This window comes from Pongo pygmaeus, chromosome 12, assembly GCF_028885625.2.
Source record: "Pongo pygmaeus isolate AG05252 chromosome 12, NHGRI_mPonPyg2-v2.0_pri, whole genome shotgun sequence".
In the NCBI taxonomy this organism is placed as follows: Eukaryota; Metazoa; Chordata; class Mammalia; order Primates; family Hominidae; genus Pongo; species Pongo pygmaeus.
Window position 1 is genome coordinate 42062170 of NC_072385.2, and position 23347 is coordinate 42085516.

The 23347-nt window shown below is 38.2% G+C and overlaps 1 protein-coding gene across 1 annotated transcript in view; it reads left to right on the forward strand.

Moving 5' to 3' along the window:
- The window catches only part of ACOXL (acyl-CoA oxidase like), a 405131-nt gene that overhangs the window by 185580 nt on the left and 196204 nt on the right, over positions 1-23347 (forward strand). The window contains exon 15 of the mRNA XM_054475660.2: positions 189-305. Within this exon, the coding sequence (XP_054331635.1) occupies positions 189-305 (117 nt within the window). The remainder of the gene's footprint in view (positions 1-188; positions 306-23347) is intronic.

Below are 23347 nucleotides of genomic sequence, written 5' to 3' on the forward strand. Positions count from 1 at the left end.
AAAAGCTTCCTGTTGGGCTTTCTTCAGAAACTTAGGCTGTTTTGCCCTAACCACATTTTGGGAAATTCAGATTTCTGATTCTGGAGTCTTTGGAAGGCAAATGGCTAGCCAGCATTTTTAGCTCTGGAAATGAAGTTGCCTCCCGCTCCTGGATTTTGGTAAAAATTGTGTCTGTTGATTCCCTCTAGCCGGAGGCAGTTTGGGCCCAAAACCAAGGAAGAGGTGAAGATCATTGAGCACCAAAAGCAGACCCTGCGGCTGATGCCCCACCTGGCCACAGCCTTGACCCTGACCTTCGTCAGCAGGTGAGATGGCTCTCAGGGTTTGCTCTCTCAGGATAAGTGTGATGCCCTGGCGTGAGTAAGAATTCAGAGAAGCAGGCACAGGATGTCATTTTCTAACTGTGATCAGGAAGAGTCTGTTGTTAAAATCAGATGCCCAGGTTAAAAGCATCCTCGGATGCTTAAACCACTGCAAATGTTTTTAACCTGGACATCTGATTTTAAAGGATGCTGAGGTCCAAGTCTTGATTGTCTCTTTATTCAGATGAATGGAGGCCACAGAGACTTTGAGGAAGCAGGAGCCAATGTTTCTCCAGAGTTTTTAAAAGTAGCAGACTTGAACAGTTAAAAGTTCTTTACTTCTGATAAAGGTTCTAATTTACAGTAAAGTTTTCAAAAATATGTCCAGGTGTGTGTGTATTTGGTGGTGGTGCAGGGGAGGCGGGGAGTGAGGAGCTTTGAATAAAACGTGTACCGTAAGTACACCTGGAAATTCACATTCTACTACAGGCTTTCATTTCTGCCTCTCAGCTATTCCTCCCCAAGTGCTAGGCCGTTGTCCAGCACTTGTGTGTCGTGTTATCATCATCTCCGCATTATAAAGATAAGAAACTTAGGATTTATCTCAGATCACAGAGCCTTGAAGTGGTGAACTGGGAGTGGAACTCCAAACTCTGGGCCCTATTCTGTGTTCTTTCCTCCCTCCATAAGCAATTTTGCTTCTCAGTGTTAACTCCAATCATTCATTTATGAATAATTTAGAATTGGCTTATGTTTGAAATTTAACATGCTGATGGGGAAGCTAGTGCCAGGGTTTATAAAAGGATGGTAATCAGAGAGCCCTTGGCATATCTAGTGTGCTGCTGACTCTGGATTGCCCAGGTGTTGCTGGCATGGCTGGGAGGGATTGGATGGGTGCACCTGTGTTCTTATTGTACACGAGGCTGGCAAGTGGAATGCCAGTGTTCCAAGGTGCAAGGACACTGAACCCTGCAGGCTGAGCTGCAGGTAACAATAGTAAGATCCATCCATGCCACCTGGAAGAAAATTTAAAACACTTGCATCCACCATCTCTTACCTAAAATGTTTCTGAATGGTTTTTGCGGTTTAATTTGCACACAGTGAAATGCATAGATTTTAGTTTTTGGTGGAGTTTTGACACACATATACTCTTCTCGTGTAATGAACACTAAAGCCAAATTTAAAACATTTCTGTCATCCCCAAAAGTTCCCTCTGGCCCCTTTGCAGTTGACCCTCACCTCTCCACCACAGCGGAGACAAACATTTTTCTGATTTCTATTCCCAATAGCTTAGTTTTGCCTGTTCTTGTACTTGATGTAAATGGAATCATACCATATGTATTCTTTTGTGTCCAATTTATTTCATTCAACAGAAGGGCTTGATGTTCCTCAATGTCGTGGATAGTTTGTTAATTTTTATTGCTGAATAGTAACACGAAATGACTGAACTGCAGTTAATCTCTTCTACTGATGGACATTTGAATTGTTTCCAGGTTTGTAGTTACTATGAAAAAGGCAAAGTGAATATTCTTGCACAAGTGTTTCATTTTTCTTAGGATAAATACCTAGAGAGGACTTGCTGGATGATTAGGTAAATGTATTTTTAACTTTATAAGAAATTGCCAGTTTTTCAAAGAAGTGGTACTGTTTTACAAGCCCTCAAGCAACATGTGAGAGTTTCAGTTGTTCTTCAGCCTGACCAACATTTGTTTCAGTTCTTTCTTAATCATATTCACACTAGTAGGTATGAAATGTTATCACATTGCTGTTTAAATTTACACTTATCTGGTGGCTGATGACATTGAGCACTTTTTCATGTGCACATTGGCCATTGTATATCTTCTCTGTGATGAAAGATCTGTTTAAATCTCTTGCATATTTTTCTAAATTGACTTGTTTATCTTCTTACTGACTTATAAGAGTTTATTTGTAATAAAAACAAGCTCTTACTTATTTTAAATATTTTTGGTCAGTGTGAATTTTGCCTTTTTATTTTCTTAATAATGTTATTTGGGGGAGCAGAAAATTTTAATACTGCTTAAGTCTAATTTATCCTTTTCTTGTTTTATGATTATTGCTTTCTGTGTCTTTTCTAAGACATTGCTATAACCATAGCTTAATGGTAAGTCTTGAAATCAGGTAGTAGGTCTGACCTTACAGAAATAAAAAGGAATATAAGAGAATACTATGAACAATAGTATGCAAAAAAAATGTAAAACCTATATGAAATGGATGAAGTCCTATAAGGAAACAAACTACCAAAATATAATAAAGAATACATAGAAAATTCTAATAAACCAATCACAGGATATTAGGTAAATAATTTTGAAACTTTCCACAATGAAAAGCCCAGGCCTAAACAGCTTTAATAGTGAATTCCACCAAACATTTAAATAAGAATTAATATCAGTCCTCCACAAACTCTTCCAAAACATAGAAGAGGAAGGAGCACTTCCCAACTTATCCCATGTGGCCAGTATTACTCAATACCAAAATAAGGCAAAGACATTAGAAGAAAACTATAGAGCAATATCACTTATGAATATAGATGTAAAAACCCTTAACAAAATGCTAGTAAGCTTAATCCAGCAACATATAAAAAGGAGTATACACCATGACCAATTGAGATTTATCCCAGGAATGCAAGGTTGGTTTAACATATCAAAAAAACAACATACTATACTGTGTTAATAGAATATGTGAAAAAAAACATGATCATCCCCATAGATTCAGAAAAAGTATTTGACAGAATCAAGTACCTTTTCATGATAAAAACACTCAACAAACTAGGTATATAAGAAAACTTTGTTTACCTGATAAAAGTCATCTATGAAAAACCCACAGTTAACATCATATGTAATGGTGAAAGATTGAATGCTCTCTCCCTAAGATTAGGAACAAAACAAGGATATCTAATTTTTCCATGTCTATTTAACATCATGTTGAAGTTCTAGTCAAGACAGTTAGGCAAGGAAAATAATAAAAGTCAAGTAAACTGGAGAGGAGAAGTAAGCTATCCCTATTTGCAGATGATGTGCCTTCATATATAGAAAATCTTACAGAATCCACTAAAAATTTATTAGAAATGACATGTTCAGCAAGACTGCCGGCTAGATCAATAAATAAAAATCAATTGTATTTCTATAGACTAGCAATGAACAATCCAAAAATCAAAAAGAATAAAATACTTAAGGATAAATTTAACAAAGAATTTAAAGAAGATGTGAATATATGGAATATATGTTCATGGTTCAGAAGATGTAATGTTGTTAAGGTGACAATACTCCCTAAATTAATCTATAGATACAAAGCAATCTCTATCAAAATCCCAGAAGCCTGATCTTTTTAGAAATTGACAAGCTGACCCTAAAATTTATGGAAATATAAAGGAACCAGTATAGCCACAACAATCTTGAGAAAGAGTAGCAAAGTTGGAAGGCTCACATTTCTGAATTCAAAAACTTAATATGAAGCTGCAGTAGTCAAGACAGTGTGGTACTGGCGTTGGATAGATACACAGGTCAATGGAATTAAATCAAGAGACAGAAACACATCCCTAAATTTATGGCCAGTTTGTTTTTTACAAAGATGCTAAGACAATTCAATGAAAGAAAGAATAGTCTTTTCAATAAATGGTGCTAGGACAACTGGGTATTGATATGCAAAAAATGAAGTTGGACCCCTATACAGCAGTTAACTTAGAATGGAGCATAAGCCTAAATTTAAGACCTAAGACAATAAATCTCTCAGAGGAAAACAGGAGCAAATCTTTGCAACTGTAGGTTAGGCAGTGGTTTCTTAGAATACCAAAAGCACAATTACAAAAGAAAAAAAGTGTATACATTGGACTTCATAAGAAGTAAAAGATTTTTTGTGCTTAAAAAGTCACCATCAAGAAAGTGAAAGACAATCCACAGAATAGGAGAAAGTATTTTAAAATTATTTATCTGGTATATACATCTGGACTTGTATCTAGAACATACATGAATTCTTGCAATTCAACAATAAAATGACAAATAATCCAATTGAAAAAATGGGCAAAGATCCAAAGAATTTTCTCCAAAGAAGATGTACAAATAACCAATAAGCACATGAAAAAGTACTAAAAGTCATTATTTGTCAAGGAAGTACAAATCAAAACAGCAATCAGATAAAACTTCACACCCACTAGGATGGCTATAATGAAAAAGATAATAACAAGTGTTGACAAGTATGTAGTGAAATAGAAACCTCGTACATTGCCGGTGGGAATGTGAAATGGTATAGTTGCTTTGGGAAACAGCTTGGCAGTTCTACAAAATATTAAACATGAAATTGCCATATAGCTCAGCAATTCTACTCCTAGGTATATACCCCAGAGAAATGAAAACATACATGCACGCAAAAATGTGCACTTGAGTGTTCATAGTGACATTTTTTGTAATAATGAAAATGTGGAAAAAATCCAGGTGTCCATAGATTGACAAATGGGTAAACAAAATATGGCACATCCACAAAGTGGAATATTATTTGGCAATAAAAAAGAATGAAGTACTGATACATGCTATAACATGGATAAACCTTGAAAACATTATGCTAAGTGAGAGGAGCTAGTCACAAAAATCATGTGGTATAATTCCATTGATATGAAATTTCCAGAATAGTCAGAATGATAGAGATGGAAACTAAATCAGTGGTTGCCAGGGACTGAGGGGTAAAGGAGGTATATTTAGGCCAGTCTTACATTGTTATGAAGAAATACCTGAGGCTGGGTAATTAATGAAGAAAAGAGGTTTAGTTGGCTCATGATTCTGCAGGCTATACAAGCATGGCACAGGCATCTGCTCTGCTTCTGGGTAGGTCTCCGGGAGCTTTTATTCATGGCAGAAGGTGAAGTAGGAGGAGGCACGTCACATGGCGAAAGCAGGAGCAAGAGAGAGTAGGAGAGGTACCACGCACTTGAAACAATTAGATTTTGTGAGAACTCACTACAGTGAGGACAGCACCAAGCCTGGAGGAATCCACCCCCGTGACCCAAATACCGCCCACCATGTCTCACCTCTGACATCGGGAATTACAATATGAGATGTGGAGGGGACATCCAAACTATATCAGGAGAAAATGAGGAGTGATTGCTAATAGGTATAGGCTTTCTCTTTTGGGTGATGAAAATATTCTAAAATTAGATGGCAATGGTTGCACAACTCCCTAAATATACTAGAAATCACTGACTTGTACACTTGAATAATATGAATGCTGTGGTTTGAGAAATATATCTAATAAAGCTGTTGAGAAAGAGAGAGGAGGAAAAAAAGATATCAGGTTATGTGAGTCCTCTAAGTATTTTTTTTCCCCTCGAAATTGTCTTGCTATTCTAGAGTCTTTGCACATCTGTTTAGATTTGTTTGTGATTGCGTTGAATCTATAAAGCAATTTGGGCAGTATTGCGTCTTTCAGGTTAATGAAGATGGTATATCTCTTTGTTTATACAGGTGTTCAATTTATTTAAGTAATGTTTTATAATTTACAGTGTAGAAATCTTGCACATTTTTCACTAAATGTAGTCAAAAGGCATTGATTTTTAATTCCCAATTGTTAATATTTTATAGAAATATAACTCATCATTGTGTACTGACCTGTATTGCCACTAAATTTATTTATTAGTAATTTATTTGTAGACCATTTAGAATTTTCTACCTACACAATATATCAAATGTGAGTAAAGAGAGTTTTACTTATTTTTTCCAATATTTATTTTTTTTAATTTTTGTTTTGTTTTGATTTTGCCTTATTAGACTGGACAAAACCTTCAGTACAATATTGAGTAGCAGGGGTGAGATGGACATCCTATATTGTTCTTGACTTCAGGTGAAAATGCGTTCAGTACTTCACCATTAACATGAATGTTCACTGCAGATTGTTATTGTCTTTCTTGTTTGTTTTAATTTTTGTGGGTATATAGTAGGTGTTACATAGTAGGTGTTACATAGCTGGTGTTATATTTAAGGGGTACGTGAGATGTTTTAATACAGACATGCAATTTGAAATAAGCACATTATAGAGAATGGAGTATCCATCCCCTCAAGCATTTATCCTTTGTGTTACAAACAATCCAATGACACTCTTTTAGTTGTTTTGCAATGTACAATTAAGTTATTACTGACTATAGTCACCCTGTTTTGCTATTAAATAGTAGGTCTTATTCATTCTTTTTATCTATTTTTGTTGTTGTTGATGCCCTTTATTAGACTGAGGAAATTCCCTTCAATTCCCAGTTGGCTGAGTGTTTTTTTCGTGCATGTTCAATTTTGACACAATTTTTCTTTCTCTATTTAGATGGTCATGTGATTTTTCTCCTTCATTCTATTAAGAAATGAGTTACATTACTTTTCAAATTTTCAGCCAAATTTGCATTCTTTCAAATCTTTGGTTATATGCATTTTTTATATATATATGTGTGTGTATATATATATGTGTGTGTGTGTATGTATATATATGTATATATGTGTGTGTGTGTATATATATATATATATTTTTTTTTTTTTTGAGATGGAGTCTTGCTCTGTTGCCCAGGCTGGAGTGCAGTGGCACAATCTCGGCTCACTGCAACCTCTGCCTCCCAGGTTCAAGCAATTCTCCTGCTTCAGCCTCCTGAGCAACTGGGATTACAGGCAACTGCAACCACACCCAGCTAAATTTTTTTTTGTATTTTTAGTAGAGATGGGTTTTCACCATGCTGGCCAGGCTGGTCTCAAACTCCTGGCCTCAGGTGATACACCCACCTTGGCCTCTCAAAGTGCTGGGATTACAGGCGTGAGCCACTGTACCCGGCCATATTATATATTTTTTGTATTATTAGAGTTAATTGGCTAATGTTTTGATAAGGATTTTTTGTGTCTATGTTCATATGGAATATTGATTTTTAATTTTGGTACTTGAAATTTCCTTGGAAAATTTTGATATCAGTGTTATATTGTCCTCATAAAAGAAATAGGAAAGTTGTCTTTTCTCTATTTTTCTTAAGGAGTTTGTGTAAGATTGCTCTTATTTCTTCCTTAAATGCTTGATAGTATTTACTAAGATGGTATGGATATGGGTTTTTTGTTTTTTTATTGGAAAGTTTTTAATGACTTTATTAATTTCTTTAACAAATGTGAGTCTTCAGTCTTGCCAATTTCTTCTCTTGTTTTATTACCCTGTATTTTTTGAGAAATTTGTTCACTTCTTCGCTAATTTGTAAACTATATATGTTAATAATATTTCCTTATTATAATATTAATGACTGTAAGATCTGTGACAACGTCACTTCTTTTATTTGTAAAAGAAAACAATTTTTGTGGCTTCTTTTTTTTCCTTTTTCTCAGCCAATTTTGCTGGGTGTTTATCAGCTTAGTTAATCTTTTCAAATAACCTACTGGGTAAATAACAAAATTAAGATAGAAATAAATAAGTTCTTTGAAACCAATGAGAACAAAGACACAATGTCCCAGAATCTCTGGGACACAGCTATAGCAATGTTTAGAGGGAAATTTATAGCACTAAATGCTCACAAGAGAAAGCGGGAAAGATCTAAAATCGACACACTAACATCACAATTAAAAGAAGTAGAGAAGCAAGAGCAAACAAATTCAAAAGCTAGTGGAAGGCAAGAAATAACTAAGATCGGAACAGAACTGAAGGAGATACAGACACGAAAAACCCTTAAAAAAATCAGTGAATCCAGGAGCTGGTTTTTTGAAAAAATTAACAAAATAGATAGACAGCTAGCCAGACTAATAAAGAAGAAAAGAGAAGAATCAAATAGACGCAGTAAAAAATGATAAAGGGGATATCACCACTGATCCCACAGAAATAAAAACTACCATCTGAGAATACTATAAACACCTCTACACAAGTAAACTAGAAAATCTAGAAGAAATGGATAAATTCCTGGACACATACACCCTCCCAAGTCTAAACCAGGAAGAAGTCGAATCCCTGAGTAGACCAATAACAAATTCTGAAATTGAGGCAGTAATTAATAGCCTAGCAACCAAAAAAACCCAGGACCAGACAGATTCACAGCCAAATTCTACCAGAGGTAGAAAGAGGAGCTGGTACCATTCCTTCTAAAGCTATTCCAAAAAATAGAAAAAGAGGAAATCCTCCCTAACTCATTTTATGAGGCCATCATCATCCTGATATCAAAACCTAGCAGAGACACAACAAATAAAGAAAATTCGAGGCCAATATCCCTGATGAACATTGATGGAAAAATCCTCGATAAAGTACTGGCAAACCGAATCCAGCAGCACATCAAAAAGCTTATCCACCACAATCAATTTGGCTTCATCTGTGGGATGCAAGGCTGGTTCAACATAAATCAATAAACATAATCCATCACATAAACCGAACCAATGACAAAAACCACGATTATCTCAATAGATGCAGAAAAGACCTTTGACAAAATTAAACACCCCTACATGCTAAATAAATACTCTCAATAAACTAGGTATCAGTGGAACATATATCAAAATAATAAGAGCTATCTATGATAAACCCACAGCCAATATCATACTGAATGGGCAAAAACTGGAAGCATTCCCTTTGAAAACCAGCACAAGACAAGGATGCCCTCTTTCACCACTCCTATTCAACATAGTATTGGAAGTTCTGGCCAGGGCCATCAGGCAAGAGAAAGAAATAAAGGGTGTTCAAAGAGGAAGAGAGGAAGTCAAATTCTCTCTGTTTGCAGATGACATGATTGTATATTTAGAAAACCTCATCGTCTCAGCCCAAAATCTCCTTAAGCGAATAAGCAACTTCAGCAAAGTCTCAGGATACAAAATCAGTGTGCAAAAATCACAAGCATTCCTGTACACCAATAATAGACAAGCAGAGAACCAAATCATGAGTGAACTCCTATTCAAAATTGCTACAAAGAGAAAAAAATACCTAGGAATCCAACTTACAAGGGATGTGAAGGACCTCTTCAAGGAGAACTACAAACTGCTGCTCAAGGAAATAAGAGAGGACACAATCAAATGGAAAAAACATTCCATGCTTATGTATAGGAAGAATCAATTTGTTGTGAAAATGGTCATACTGCCCAAAGTAGTTTATAGATTCAATGCTATCCCTATCAAGCTACTATTGACTTTCTTCACAGAATTAGAAAGAAACTACTTTAAATTTCATGTGGAACCAAAAAAGAGTCCGCATAGCAAAGACAATCCTAAGCGAAAAGAACAAAGCTGGAGGCATCATGCTACCTGACTTCAAACTATACTACAAGGCTACAGTAACCAAAATAGCATGGTACTGGTACCAAAACAAATATATAGACCAATAGAACAGAACAGAGGCCTCAGAAATAACACCACACATCTACAATCATCTGATCTTTGACAAACCTGACAAAAACAAGCAGTAGGAAAAGGATTCCCTGTTTAATAAATGGTGTTGGGAAAACTGGCTAGCTATATACAGAAAACTGAAACTGGACCCCTTCCTTACACCTTATACAAAAATTAACTCAAGATGGATTAAAGACTTAAACATAAGACCTAAAACCATCAAAACCCTAGAAGACAACCTAGGCAATACCATTCAGGACATAGGCATGGGCAAAGACTTCATGACTAAAACACCAAAAGCAATGGCAATAAAAGCCAAAATTGACAAATGGGATCTAATTAAATTAAAGAGCTTCTGCACAGCAAAAGAAACTATCATCAGAGTGAACAGGCAACCTGTAGAATGAGAGACAATTTTTGCATTCTATCCATCTGACAAAGGGCTAATATGCAGAATCTACAAAGAACTTAAACAAATTTAGAAGAAAAAAACAACCACATCAAAAAGTGGGTGAAGGATATGAACAGACACTTCTCAAAAGAAGACATTTATGCAGCCAACAAACATATGAAAAAAAACCTCATTATCACTGGTCATTAGAAAGATGCAAATCAAAACCACAATGAGATACCATCTGACACCAGTTAGAATGGTGATGATTAAAAAGTCAGAAAACAACAGATGCTGGAGGGGATGTGGAGAAATAGGAATGCTTTTACACTGTTTGTGGGAGTATAAATTAGTTCAACCATTGGGGAAGACAGTGTGGCAATTCCTCAAGGATCTAGAACCAGAAATACCATTTGACCCAGCAATCCCATTACTGGGTATATACCCACAGGATTATAAATCATTCTACTATAAAGACACATGCACAGGTGTGTTTGTTATGGTATGTTCACAATAGCAAAGACTTGGAAGCTATCCAAATGCCCATCAATGATAGACTAGATAAAGGGAATGTGACACATATACACCACAGACTGCTATGCAGCCATAAAAAAGGATGAGCTCTTGTCCTTTGCAGGAACGTGGTTGAAGCTGGAAACCATCATTCTCAGCAAACTAACACAGGAACAGAAAACCAAACACCACATGTTCTCACTCATAAGTGGGAGCTGAACAATGAGAACACATGGACACAGGGAGGGGAACATCACACACCGGGGCCTGTTAGGGGGTGGGGGGGCAAGGGGAGGGATAGCATTAAGAGAAATACCTAATGTAGATGACGGGTTGATGGGTGCAGCAAAACACCCTGGCACATGTATATTTGTGTAACAAACCTGCATATTCTGCATATGTACCCCAGAACTTAAACTATAATAGTAAAAACAAAACCACACTTTGTGTTGTATGGTTCTATAGGTTTTGACAAAGACATAGAGTTGTTCCACTTCAGTATCAAACAAAATTGTCTACCACTTCAGTATCAAACAAAATTGTCTACCACTTCAGTATCAAACAAAATTGTTCCACCTCCCCCCAAATTCCCTTGTGCTGTCTCTTTATAGTTAACTCCTTCCCACAGTCTTAACCCCCAGAAACCTGTATTTTATGCCTATAGTTTTTCCTTTTCTAGAATGTCATACACACAGAATTGTAAAATATGTAGCCTTTTGGACCTACCTTCTTTCACTTAACAAAATGAATTTCAGATTCATCCATGTCATTGTGTGAGTCAATATTTTCCTATTTTTTATTGCTGAGTAGTATTCCATCGTATAGATGTACCACAGGCTGTGTATCCATTTAACTGGTAAGGAACATGTAGGTTGTTCCTAGTTTTTACAATTGTAAATAACTACTAAAAACTATTCTCAACAAGTTTTTGTGTGAATATAAGAATATTTGATTGACTAGGACAAATACCTGTAAGTAGGACTGGTAGGTCAAGTGTTAAGTGTATGTTTAACTTTATAAGAAATTGCTAACGTGTTTTCCAAAGTGGTTGTATCATTTTGTGTTTTCATCAGTGATGTATAAGGGTGCAGTTGTCCTGCATCCTTGCCAGCCATTGTTATTGTCAGATTTTGTTTTGATTTTTATTTGTTTTCTGTCTTTCTGATAGTTGTCTCTAATAGTTTGTAGTTTTACATTTTTATTACACTAATAACTAACAATGTTTAGTGTCTTTTCATGTACTTATTTGCCATCTGTGTATCTTCTTTAGTGAAGTGTCTGTTCAGGTCTTTTATCAATTTTTCAGTTGAGTTGTTTGTTTTCTTATTGTTGAGTGCAAGAGTTCTTTATAGGTTCTAAATAGACTTTTTGCATCACATTTTTATTTACAAATGTTTTCTCCAAGTTTGTCACTTTTTTTAAATTCTCTTAAGAGTGCCTTAATAAGAGCAATAGTTTTAAATTTTTGTTTGGTTCAACGGCTTTAAATTTTGATTTGTCTTGAAATTGGGTAGTGTCAGCTCTCTAATGTTGTTCTTTTTTGAGAATTGTTTTGGCTATTCTTTTTTTGGCCTTTGCTTACATGTCATCTTGTTAATATCTACAAAAAAGATAGCTGATGTTTTTCTTGGGATAGTATTGACTTAGAAATCAGATTGGGAATAGTCTGCCTATTAATATTGAGTCTTTCAATACATGAACCCTGTATATCTTTTCATTTATTTAGGTCTTCTTTGAGTTCTGTTTTGAAATTTCCAACATACAAACCCTACTCATATTTTATTATGTTGATACCTAAGCATTTTACCTTTTTGAAGGTACAGTTGTTTATTTCTAATATGTAGGAATACTATTGACTTTAGTTCTAGGAGCTTTTGTTGGGTAGATTTTAATAAATATAGGGCTTTTCAGATTACCTAATTTTTTGAGTGCTTTTCAAATTTATTTTAACTAATTTGTCAAATTTATGGCGGTAGTGTTGGTTGTAGCATTCTCTTTTCTTTTTAATGTCTGTGGGATCAGTGCGATTTCTCCCCTTTCCTTCCTGATGTTTTGTGTTCGCTTTCCTTATCCGCACTGTTTTGTCTCTCTCACATCAGTTTGGATAGAGGCCTATCAATTTTGTTGCTTTTTCCATATTTTATGTGATTGATTTTCTCTATTTTTAATTTAAATTTCATTGCTATCTGCTCTAATCTTTATTTCTTTCCTTCTGCTTGCTTTAAGTTGCTCTCTCTTGCTCTCTCTCTCTCTGTCTGTGTGTCTCTATATATCCACCCCCGTCTTTTTTTTTTTTTTTTTTGAGACAGAGTCTTACACTGTTGCCCAGGCTGGAGTGCAGTGGCACCATCTCGGCTCGCTGCAAGCTCCACCTCCCGGGTTCATGCCATTCTCCTGCCTCAGCCTCTCGAGTAGCTGGGACTACAGGTGCCCACCACCACGCCCGGCCAACTTTTTGTACTTTTAGTAGAGATGGGGTTTCACCATGTTAGCCAGGATGGTCTTGATCTCCTGACCTCGTGATCCGCCCGCCTCGGCCTCCCAAAGTGCTGGGATTACAGGCGTGAGCCACCGCGCCCGGCCATCCACCCTGCTCTCTTAAGGTGAAAGGTTAGATTACTGCTTTGAGACATTGCTTCTTGCCTAATGTAATAAATTCACATTAAAATTTCTCTTTAAGCATTGCTTTAGCTGCATCTTTCTCATTTTGATATGTTGCATTTTCATTTAGTTAAAAATAGGTTAAATTTCTCCTTAAGCCTTCCCTTTCTGCCCCCGAATTATTTATAACTGCTGTCATGGTCCAATAACATCCTTTGTATGAATTTTATTCTTTGAAATTTATGGCTCAGTAAAAATAGTGTTCTGTGTACACTTAAAAAGGATGTGTATTTTGTTGTGATTGGGAGGAGAGTGTTATAAATGTCAATTAGGTCAAGTTGGCTAATTGTTATCTGCAGATCATATATATCATTATTGGTTTTCTGCTTACTTGTTTTATCAGTGACTGCAAGAAGGGGGTTGGCATTTCCAACTATACTTATGAATTTGTTTATTTCTTCTTTCAGTTTTATCCGTTTTTTCCACAAGTATTTTGAAAGTTTTTTTTTGGTTGTTGTTTTGGTGCGTACACATGCAGGTAGCTTCCTAGCGTGACCTGGAAATTTCACAAATAGAAAACAGGCAACAGTGTTATATGATCATGAAAGTTTAAGTTGGATCAAAATAACTTGATGATGAAACCGGAAAATTTTTCATATGCATGCCAAAGGAAAACAGTTTTTTTTTTCTTTCAGTTTTCCCCAGTGGGACTTGTAACTGTTACAGAGGCAAGACTATGCATACGTTTGCTTCCCAGTCAACTGTTTGCAAATTTGGGACACAGAAGTTATTAGACTACATAAGAAAAAGCTGCTATCTATTCTACATTTATAAATATGTATCTGTTTGTCATATATTTATGATAAAAGTGTTACATGTATCAACATGTTTCCTTTTTCTTCAGCTCTTTTTATATTTTGGCTTGATTTAAGCTTGATTTTATAAGTGCTGTGTTACACTGTTAATGAAAATTAAAGTTTCTCTTGATCTTAGTTAGACAGTCTCCAGGTACCTGTATCAGAGACATAGACAAATGTCACAGTCTAGCTCAAGGAAAGAAACAAAAGGTGATCAATAGAAATTCAGTAATTGATAAAAAAGAACCCCAGAGCCCTTACCATGTGCCATTCATGAGTGCCGCATTGAACAGGACAGATTGACACTTGCCTTCACCAGCTGTCAGTCTAATTGCCCCCAAGGACCTTCTAATTTTCTTGACTTGGGCCTCCTTGCACCCTCCATGGTCTCTGGCCCAGCTCATTGTCCCCATTGTAGCTCTGCAGCTTCTTTCCTTTCCTCCTGCTCGTTTCATTCCCTGTCTCCCCCCCATCACAGTAGGGGGTTGACCCATGGAAAATCTGGTCATAGGAATCCCCAGGAAGGCAGTGTCCCAATTAGGGGAAAGAGACTGCCTTTATTTTAACACAAGCCCAGGAAAAAGTTGGCACATTCTGTGACAATATTCTGGTTTTCTAGTTTGTTCCTAGTTTACTGTCCCTGCTACCTCTTCTCCAACTTGTAAGGAAATAGCTTCATAAAATTTGTTGAAACATGACAAAATTTTATGCTAACTACTTCCCCGCAACACACATCTTTCCTTTTTCTTTTTCTTTTTTTTTCTCTGCTAAGGGTGTCAAATCTTGGTTATAGGGCCCATCTCCTAACTTTCCATGAATGTAGGCTGCCAGTCAGTTGGTTTCAAGGTTCAGGGTCTGGGTAAGTGGAGGTTTGACTGGTTAGGTGTTTATTCAATGCATTTGATCCCACTCAAGTGCAAGGAGAGTATACATCTTTAGGTGTACAGGTCTGGAGTTAGGTGAGCAGGAAATGGACAGTTTCCAGACTATTCTGAGTTCAAATCCCAGTCTCTCCACTTACCATCCTTATGAGCAATTACTTAAATTTTCTGGATGTGCATTCCCTTATTAGAAACAGAGCATGAGGCCTGGTGCGGTGGCTCATGCCTCTAATCTCAGCACTTTGGGAGGCCAAGATGAGCAGATCACTTGAGGCCAGGAGTTCGAGACCAGCCTGGCCAAAATGGTGAAACCCCGTCCCTACTAAACATACAAAAAAATTAGCTGGGCATGGTGGTGGTGGCCTGTAATCCCAGCTACTCAGGAGGCTGAGGCAGGAGAATTGCTTGAACTCAGGAGTCAGAGGTTGCAGTGAGCCGAGAACGCGCCATTGTCATCTAGCCTGGGTGACAAGAGTAAGACTCCATCTCAAAAAAAAAAAAAAAGAAAAAAGAAAAAAAGAGAAACAGAGCATGAATGTCAGTACAGATATACCTCAGAGACATTGCAGGTTTGATTCTAGACCACTGCAATAAAGTGAATATTGCAATAACATGAGTCATAATTTTTTTGTTTCCCAGTGTATATAAAAGTTATATTTACACTGTACTACAGCCTATTAAGTGTGCAACAGCATTATGTCTAACAAGTATACATACCTTTGTTAAAAATACTTTATGCTAAAAAATGCTAATGAGCATCTAAGCCTTCAGCAAGTTGATCTTTTTGCTGGTGGTGGGTCTTGACTTGATGTTGATGGCTGCTGACTGATCAGGTTGGTAATTGCTGAAGGTTGGGGTGGCTGTGACAATGCCTTAAGATAACAATGAAGGTTGCCGCAACAATTGACTCTTCCTTTCATGAAACATTTTTCTGTAGCATCTGATGCCATTTGGTAGCATTTTACCCACAGCAGGATTTTTTTCCAAAATTGGAGTCAATCCTTTCGAACCTTGCTGCTGCCTTATCAACTAAGTTTACTTGATATTTTAAATCCTTCCTTGTTATTTCAACAAAGTTCACAGCATTTTCACCAGGAGTAGATTCTATCTCAGGAAACCACTTTCTTTGCTCATTCATGAGAAGCAATCCTTATCTGTGAAAGTTTTATTATGAGGTTGCAGCAATTCAGTCACATCTTCAGGCTCCACTTCTCATTCTTGTTCTCTTGCTGTTTCCACCATATCTGCAGTGACTTTCTCCACTGAAGTCTTGAACCCCTCAAAGTCATCAATGAGGGTTGGAACATCAACTTCTTCCAAACTCCTGCTAATGTTGGTATTTTGACCTCCTCCCATGAATCACAAATGTTCTTAATGGCCCTTAGAATGGTGAGGAAGATTTTCAATTTACCCAGGTCCATAAGAGGAATCACTATCTATGACAGCCATAGCCTTATGAAATGTATTTAATAAATAATAAGATTTGAAAGTCAAAATTACTGCTTGATCCAGGGACTGGAGAATGGTGGTTGTGTTAGCAGGCATGAAAATGACATGTATCTCCTTGTACATCTCCCTCAGAGCTCCTAAGTGACCAGGTGCATTGTCAATGAGCAGTAACATTTTGAAAGGAATTCTTATTTCTGAGCATTAGGTTTCAACAACAGGCTTAAAATATTCAGTAAACTATACTGTAAACAGATGTGCTATCAACCAGGTGCTGTTGTTTCATTTCTAGAGCACAGGCAGAGTAGATTCAGCATAATTCTTAATGGCCTTAGGATTTTAAAAATAGTAAATGACCATTGGCTTCAACTTAAAGCCACTAGCTGCATAGCTCCTAACAAGAGATTCTCTCTGTTCTTTGAAGTTTTGAAGTACGTACTGATGAAAGTCCTAGATGGAACCAAGGCTGTTTCACTTATGCTGAAAATATGTTGTTGAGTGTAGCCACCATAATCACTGATTTTAGCTAGATCTTCTGGATAACTTGCTACTTAAGCTATAGCTTCTACATCAGCACTTGCTGCTTCACCTTGCACTTTTATGCTATAGAGATGGTGTCTTTCTTTAAAAATGAAGAACCAATTTAGCCTCAAACTTTTCTTCTGTAGCTTCTTCACTTCTCTCAGCCTTTGTAGAATTGAAGAGAGTTATGACCTTGTTCTGGATTAGGCTTTGGCTTAATGGAATGTTGTGATTGGTTTGATCTTCCATCCAGACCACTAAAACTTTCTGCATATCAGCAAAAGTCTGTTCTGCTTTCTTATCATTTATCATTTGTGTGTTCACTGGAGTAGCACTTTTAATTTCCTTCAAGAACTTTTCCTTTGCATTCACAACTTGGCTAACTCTTTGACACAAGAGGCCAGACTTCAGCCTTTCTCAGTTTTCAACATGCCTTCCTCACTAGGCTTAATTACTTCTACCTTTGTTTTTTTTTAAAGCATTTCTAGCTTTTGATCTAGAAAGACATACGACTCTTCCTTTCACTTGAACACTCAGAGGCCACTGTAGGGTTACTGGCCTAATTTCAACATAGTTGTGTCTCAGGGAATAGAGAGGCCTGAGGAGAGGGAGAGATGGGAGAGTGGCAGGTCAGTGGAGCAGTCAGAACACACACATTTACCAATTAAGTTCACTGTCTTATGTGGGTGCAGTTTGTGATGCCCCAAAACAATTACAATAGTAACATCAAAGATCACTGATGACAGATCACCATAACAGATACAATAATAATAGTTTTTAAAAAGTGCAATATCTGCAAAATGCAATTAAATGAGGTATTTCTGTACCTACTTTGGGTTATCAAGGGATTAAATGAATTAACACATGAAATGGGCTTAAGACAGGGCCCGGCATATCATACATGCTCCAGTGTGGCAGCAAGGAACAGGCCCTCTGTGACCCTACTTTTGGGGTCCTAATCCTGATCTTGCCACTTGCTAATTGTATAACATTGAGAAGGCTGCTGACATGCTGTGCCTCAGTTTCCCCATCTATAAAATAGGAATAATAATACCTGACTTAGAGGGTTATTAGAAGAATTGAAGGAGTGAATATTTGAACATGCTTAGATTAGGGTCTGGAGGATAATAAATGCCCAATAAATGTTAGTTGCTATTGCCATCCCCCCAGGACCCTCAAACTTTCTATCCCCCGTCCCACCAATTACCACATTGTGATGATCTTTCCTCCTACATTGAAATTACTCAAAGCCTTCCTTCCCTGTCATCTCTCCCCGACCATCCCTGGTTGCACACTCCCTCCCCATTCAGCCTGGCCCTCTTCAAATCCGCTCTCCAGGAATCACCAGCCCCCTATCTGAAATGAAATCTAAATTCCTACTTGCCAGCTGCCGCCCTCCTGGGGCCTTCCAGCATCTTCTGTACTGGGTTATATTAGTTTGTTCTTTCACTGCCACAAAGAACTACCTGAGATTGGGTAATTTATGAAGAAAAGAGGTTTAATTGACTCATAGTTCCACAGGCCTAATAGGAAGCATGACTAGGAGGCCTCAGGAAACTTACAATCATGGTGGAAGGCAAAGGGGAAGCAAGCAGCTTTTTCACATGGCAGCAGGAGAGAGAAGGAGCGAAGGGGGAAGTGCCACACACTTTCAACCAACCACATATCATGAGAACTCACTCACTATCACAAAAACAGCAAGGGGGAAGTTCACCTCCATGATTCAATCACCTCTCGCCAGGCCCCTCCCCCAACACATGGGGATTACAGTTCAATTCAAGATGAGATTTGGGTGGGGACACTGAGCCAAACCAAATCATGGGTCAAACTCAAGCTCCCACATGTGGCCGTGGGGTGCCTTCCACCTGCTGGGCCTTCCCACTTCCACCCCATCCCCACCTCTCTGTCCTCTACTGAGGCCTCCACACCCATCCTATGCTCCTGCTGTGGCGTTTCTTACAGACATCTTTCCCCTCACACTCTTGCTTCCCTCACCTGATAAGTTAATGCTTATCCTTTGAGACCCAGTTGAGGCTGCCAACTTCTCTAAGACACTCTCCCAGAGCCCCTTCTGGAATAAGGAGCCCCCATATAAGCTTCCTGGAGCAGCAGCCTGGGCCCGTCTTGTCATTGCACTGTTACTTTTGGTTTGTGATTGTAAATTCTGTGAGCACAGAAGTTGTGAATCCTTAATTTGGCATCATCACATCTAGTAGCGTCTGGCTCTCTGCACAGATGAATTCACCTACGAAATGAAATTTCCTTGTGTAACTACATCACACCTGGCTGTGGGATTGCTTGGAGCATTGCCTTTAAATCACGTGATCATCTTTGAAACATACATTTCTGAAGGGTCCATGAGGTAGCTAGCCAAGGAAGTTGGGAGCTGATATCTCCCTTTGGAATCATCTAGTGGGATTTGCTACAGGGATGAATTTCATAGCTTAGAGAATGATTAACAATTAAAAAAAATCAATATTTGCAGTCCACCAGCCAAAGTGGGTATTTTAGGGTCTGCCTCTCCTCTTTATTCCAGGCCAAATGGGCAGTTCAAGCAGTCCAGGATGCATCTCAGGCAAGGAGGGGCCACAGCACTGTTCCTGCTGCTGTCTTTCAACTGGATTCACTTGTTCTCTTGGACAATCTCCATTTACCCAATACCTGTAAGGGTAAAATTAAGAAAATAGCTAACACATATTCAAATGCTTGCCATTTACCAGGCACTGTCTTAAGATTTCATGTGTAGTAACTCATTTAATGTCTCAAGACAAATCAACAGGACAGAGATTTTTCTCTTTTTGTTTTTTGATTGATGTTACAACAGCACCTGAAATGATGCCTTGCACAAAGTTAGACTTTATGAATATTTGTTGAATAAATGAATGAGTGTAATAACCCTTCACAGTTTGCAGAAATTCACCAAGTCTTCTCTTTGTTAAAAAATGAAGTTCGGGATAGTTAAGCACCTTAGACGTTACTCATCCCTGCCATTTGTGCACTAGATTTTTAAAAATATGATTCTAATAGCTTATTGCCAAAAAGTCTTGTTTGGTCTTTTTATATAAAATAAACTTTTATAAATAGAATATTGCTATCTCATTGACTTTATGGTTTTAGATATATTGTGTTATTTCTCATGAATCTTACCATGGTGGTGGGTTCTTGATATTGTTTGGCTGTGTCCCCACCCAAATCTCATCTTGAACTGTAGCTCCCATAATTCCCACGTATTGTGGGAGGGACCCAGTAGGAGATAATTGAATCATGGGGCCGGTTTCCTCCATACTGTTCTCATCGTAGTGAATAAGTCTCGTGAAATCTGACGGCTTTATAAGGGGAAACCCCTTTCACTTGTCTCCCATTGTCTTCTTGCCTGCCACCATGTAAGACATGCTTTTCACCCTCTGCCATGATTTTGAGGCCTCCCCAGCCACATGGCAGTGTGAGTACATTAAACCTGTTTTTCTTTATAAATTACCTAGTCTTGGGTATGTCTTTATCAGCAGTGTGAAAATGGACTAATAGAGTAAATTGGTCCCAGTAGAGTGTTGTGCTGCTGTAAACATATCCAGCGACTTTGGAACTGGGTAATAGGCAGAGGCTGGAACAGTTTGGAGGGCTCAGAAGAAGAAAGGAAAATGAGGAAAAGTTTGGAACTTCCTAGAGACTTCTTAAATGGCTTTGACCAAAATGGTGATAATGATATGGACAATGAAATCCAGGCTGAGGTGGACTCAGATGGAGATGAAGAATTTGTTGGGAACTGGTGTAAGGGTGACTCTTTCTATGTTTTAGCAAAGAAACTGGTGGCATTTTGCCCTGGCCCTAGAGATGTATGGAACTTTGAACTTGAGGGAGATGATTTAGGGTATCTGGCACAAGAAATTTCTAAGCAGCAAGGCATTCAAGAGATGACTTGGGTGCTGTTAAAAGCATTCTGTTTTTAAAAGGGAAACAGAATATAAATGCTCAGAAAATTTGCAGCATGAAGATGTGACAGAAAAGAAAAAACCATTTTCTGAGGAGAAATTCAAGCCTGCTGCAGAAATTTGCGTAAGTAGTGAGGAACCAAATGCTAATCCCCAAGACAATGGGTAAAATGTCTCCAGAGCATGTCAGAGACCTTTGCAGCAGCCCCTCCCATCACAAGCCGGGAGGCCTAGGAGGAAGAAATGGTTTCATGGGCCAGGCCCAGGGTCTTCCTGCTGTGTGCAGCCTAGGGACTTTGTGTCCTGCATCCCAGCTGCTTTAGCGATGGCTAAAAGGGGCCATGGTACAGCTGGAGCCATGGCTTTAGAGGATGCAAGCCCCAAGTCTTGGCAGCTTCCATGTGGTGTTGAGCCTGCAGGTGCACAGAAGTCAAGAATTGAGGTTTGGAAACCTCTGCCTAGATTTCAGAGGATGTATGGAAATGCCTGGATGTCCAGGCATAAGTTTGCTGCAGGGGTGGGGCCCTCATGGAGAACCTTTGCTAGGGTAGTGTAGAAGAGAAATGTGGGGTTGAAGCCCCTACACAGAGTCCCCATTGGGGTACTGCCTAGTAGAGCTGTGTCCTCCAGACCCCATAATGGTAGATCCACTGACAGCTTGCACCATGCACCTGGAAAAGCTGCACTCACTGCCAGCTTGTGAAAGCAGCTGGGGTGGGCGGCTGTACCCTGCAAAGCCAGAGGAGCAGAGCTGCCCAAGACCATGGGAACCCACCTCTTGCATCACTGTGACCTGGATGTGAGACAAAGAATCAAAGGAGATCATTTTGGAGCTTTAAGATTTGACCACCTCACTGGATTTTAAACTTACAGGGGGCCTGTAGCCCCTTTGTTTTGGCCAATTTCTCCCATTTGGAACAGCTGTATTTACCCAATGCCTGTACCACCATTGTATCTAGGAAGTAACTAACTTGCTTTTGATTTTACAGGCTCATAGGCAGGAGGGACTTGCTTTGACTTGCTTTGTCTCAGATAAGACTTTGGACTGTAAACTTTTGAGTTAATGCTGAAATGACTTAAGACTTTGGGGGACTGTTGGGAAGGGATGATTGGTTTTGAAATGTGAGGACCTGAGATTTGGGAAGGGCCAGGTGTGGAATGATATGATTTGGCTGTGTGCCCACCCAAATCACATCTTGAATTGTAGCTCCCATAATTCCATGTGTTGTGGGAAGGACTCAGTGGGGGCTAATTGAATCATGGGGGCAGTTTCCCGTATACTCTTCTCATGGTGGTGAATAAGTCTTATGAAATCTGATTGTTTTACAAGGGGTTTCCCCTTTCACTTGGCTTTCATTCTCTCTCTTGCCGGCCATCATGTAAAACGTACCTTTTGCCTTCCACCATGATTGTGAGGCCTCCCCAGCTGTGTGAAACTGTGAGTCCATTAAACCTCTTTGCTTTATAAATTACCCAATATCAGGTATGTCTTTATCAGCAGTGTGAAAACAGACTAATACAGTTCTAACAGTTTGTTTAATCTGTTCTTTGATTGGATGTAACCCATAAACAAATACCTTGCATTTCTCGAGACGTCACCTATTAAATAAACATGTTTGGAAATGAGAAATAATTTTGCCTCAAGAATCCCTATTTCCTAATTTATCTTTTGGGCCACCATGAGTTTCTTATATCAGATTTTCTTAAGACATGCTCCTCCTGTACTCTAAAACACACTGAACGTGGAAGACTTCTCAGACTCCTTGGTTAAACAAATATAAGAGTACAACAAAGAGTAAGAGCCACTGGTGCACCTCTCCACCTGGCAGTGGAAGTTTGGCTGGGGCCTCTCACAATTCTTTTCTTAAAGACTATTTATTTCTTATTTCCCACCTATTTCCACCCCTGGGGAATGGGGAGAGATGGGGGTGTGTGTGATTGGAGTGATCAATGGGGAATCATGTATACATTTTTTTAAATGCCCATTTCTGAGATTCTCTGAGAGTCATTGTATTATAGTCACAGCCCGGAGCATGGTTGATGATAATATAGCATAGATGAAAATGCCACAAACTTCCTCAGGGCACTGACAGGAACATTATCTATAATGAAAAGAGCATGCTATTTAGGAATAGAGAGCCCTGGGTTTAAATCCTAGCTCTGCCCTCACACATGAGGGACCTTGACTTAGGTATGTTTACCTCAGTTGAGCCTCAGTTTTCCTCAGTTTTCCCAACAACTCTATGAAATAGGAAATTATATCTCCATTTTACAGATGCAAATTCAAACCATAAGGAGATACCATTACATATACACTAGAATGACTAACATTAAAAAGACTGTAAAGACCAATTTTTGGCAGGAATGTAGAACAACTATAATTATTATGCACCGCTGGTAGGAATGTAAAATTGCATAACCACTTTGGAAAATTATTTGACAGCTTCTTAAAAAGTCTGAAATGCATCTACCATATGACTGAGCCATTTCACTTCAATATACTTACTCAAGAGAAATGAAGACATGTATTTTCTCTAAGAATTGTACATGAATTTTCATAACAGTTTTATTTGCAATAGTCCCAAACTGGA